The sequence below is a fragment of the Leopardus geoffroyi genome, chromosome D4 (genome assembly GCF_018350155.1).
Source record: "Leopardus geoffroyi isolate Oge1 chromosome D4, O.geoffroyi_Oge1_pat1.0, whole genome shotgun sequence".
In the NCBI taxonomy this organism is placed as follows: Eukaryota; Metazoa; Chordata; class Mammalia; order Carnivora; family Felidae; genus Leopardus; species Leopardus geoffroyi.
In genome coordinates this window covers 53710290-53712455 of record NC_059342.1, presented here as the reverse complement: position 1 = coordinate 53712455, position 2166 = coordinate 53710290, and the positions used below count along the sequence as shown (strand labels likewise).

Here is a 2166-nt window from a genome sequence, read left to right as displayed (position 1 = left end):
TGTGTGTGAGATGTGAAAGTACTAGCTGTATGCTATATGTGTATAGTTATATATAAATATAGATTGATTGTTTCTATATAGATAGATATATCCTATATAGATACATAGATATAGATATGATGATAGATACATAATATTAGTTACAAAAATTTAAGATATCAGTGCATTGCATCAGCATGGCCACACTTCCCCTCATGTTTGCATGAGATCCTAGCCATGAGAATTAGGAGAGCAATGAAATAAATAGAATATTTTATGCTTATTTTTTTACCAAAGAGAAAAAGAAAAAGACTTTTGTTATTTAAACCTCAGCTGATAAACAGTTCATTTTTTTTCTTACTTTGACTTCAGTAGATTTACTGAAGATAATTTACGTGACCTCAATGAATGGGTTAACTGTATCACAGAGATCAAGATAATAGAGTCATATAAAATTGGACATTGACCTTGCCTTGAGAAATGGAAATTCTGGTAACTGTGTAGAACTGATTGTTCTGGAAAAACAAACACTACTGTGGTTCATCCCAAAGTAGAGTGTAAAGTGATAGACTTTGACTGTTGTGAATGAACACATATATGTAACTCCAGAAGACTTGTGTATAGCCAAAAGAGTGTAAATAACATTTTATTATGCTAAGTATTGACAAATAGATTGACCTAATTCATGTTGATGGGTGTCTGGACATGGTGTTAAAGACTTTACTTCCCATGTGACCCAGCTTCATGGGGTCTTTCTCAGACATCATTGTGGAGAAGTCAATGACCTGTCACAAATAAGAGCCTCCAGAGATACTTAATAAGTGCCCATGGACCAAAGGTGGGCAGAAGAGACACAAATTTATAAGACTGGAGGGTCATTAACTACACTTTTTTAGTAACTTAGACCTGACTTAGCACATCTGAGCTAGCATGAGGAATAGAGGGTTTTTGTTTGTTTGTTTTTGTTTTTTATTTTTTGTTTTTGTTTTTGTTTTGGCTAGTTCCATCAATTGTTTTCAATTCTCTTTGATTTTTTTCTCCTGGTCTTCTGTTATCTTTTCTGCAGGTTGCTTCTTCAACCCCTTCATTTTCCTGGTTTGTAGTTTGCTTAGGTCTTGCTTCTGCATATGAATCCTTCCATAAGTTGTGCCAGAAGTGTCATGGGAGACATTTGTCTTCTTCTTTGGCTTGAGGGCTTTTGGCATTTTCATAGATAATTTGTAAAGATCATCTGATGCCAGATATGTCCTCCTCAGAACCAGATCCAACGAGGGCCCCATCTCTTCCAATTCAATCCTTGGTGTTTTACAACCAGACTTCTTCAACAGCAACTTGTAGCCTCGAAAGTAAATCTTCCCATTCAGTGCAGTGAAGTGCAGAACATACTCTAAGCCAGCCAGGCGGATATTTGATACTGTGGGGCCTCTGAAGAGATCAATAAGACGATTTTTTAGCCTTCTGTAGTCTTCTGTTACATCAAAATCATCACCAGCAAATATTAACATGGGTTTTGTTCCCTCAGAACATTTACTATTCTTGATGTCTTTTAGAGAGACAAACTTCTCAGTACCTAATTCGATCATATCCAGCACATGGTAGTCATACATACAACCTATTACTAGATTATTTGGCCACTTCTTATTATGGGAGCCAAACATAAATAAAGACCAATCTGACTTCTTTTAAAATAATTCCAATGATGTCTGATCCTCACATGGTCTTGTAATGTTTTTCTTTTTATACAGAACGCCATATGGTTTTGTCAGTGCATACACATCTCTAAGTACTTGTGTCACCAGTAAATTTGCATTTCCCCCTTTAATCAGCATAGCATTTTTAACATTTTCACTAAGTTTTTGAAGTCTGGCTTCTTTTAATAAGGCCAGTTCCAAGATTGAGAAATTTGCATTGCTACATAGATAATCTATGTTAGATTGATGTTTATGGCCCCAATTATAGGCGCTCTTTGCCAGATAACTGTACAGAGTCCTGCTTCTCTGACTTTGCACTAAATCATGTGACTACCTTTGTTCACGGGAATCATTGTAAATACGATACTGTAAGAAACATGGAAACTCTTTCACATGTCCATTTGCTGATTTTGAATTTTCTCATCTCTAACAAAAGATTATTTCCAAAGTAGGCTACTGGAAGAAAATAAATGCGTGGCCCAATTACCTCTGTTTT

At 35.6% G+C, this 2166-nt stretch overlaps 1 protein-coding gene across 1 annotated transcript; it reads right to left on the bottom strand.

Moving 5' to 3' along the window:
- Positions 1-979: 979 nt before the first annotated feature.
- LOC123592587 (ribosome production factor 2 homolog) lies at positions 980-1840 on the bottom strand. Its single transcript, XM_045467804.1, is given in 1 exon segment — positions 980-1840. A coding segment is annotated over 1 exon segment (813 nt). The 5' UTR covers positions 1809-1840; the 3' UTR covers positions 980-995.
- Positions 1841-2166: the final 326 nt, after the last annotated feature.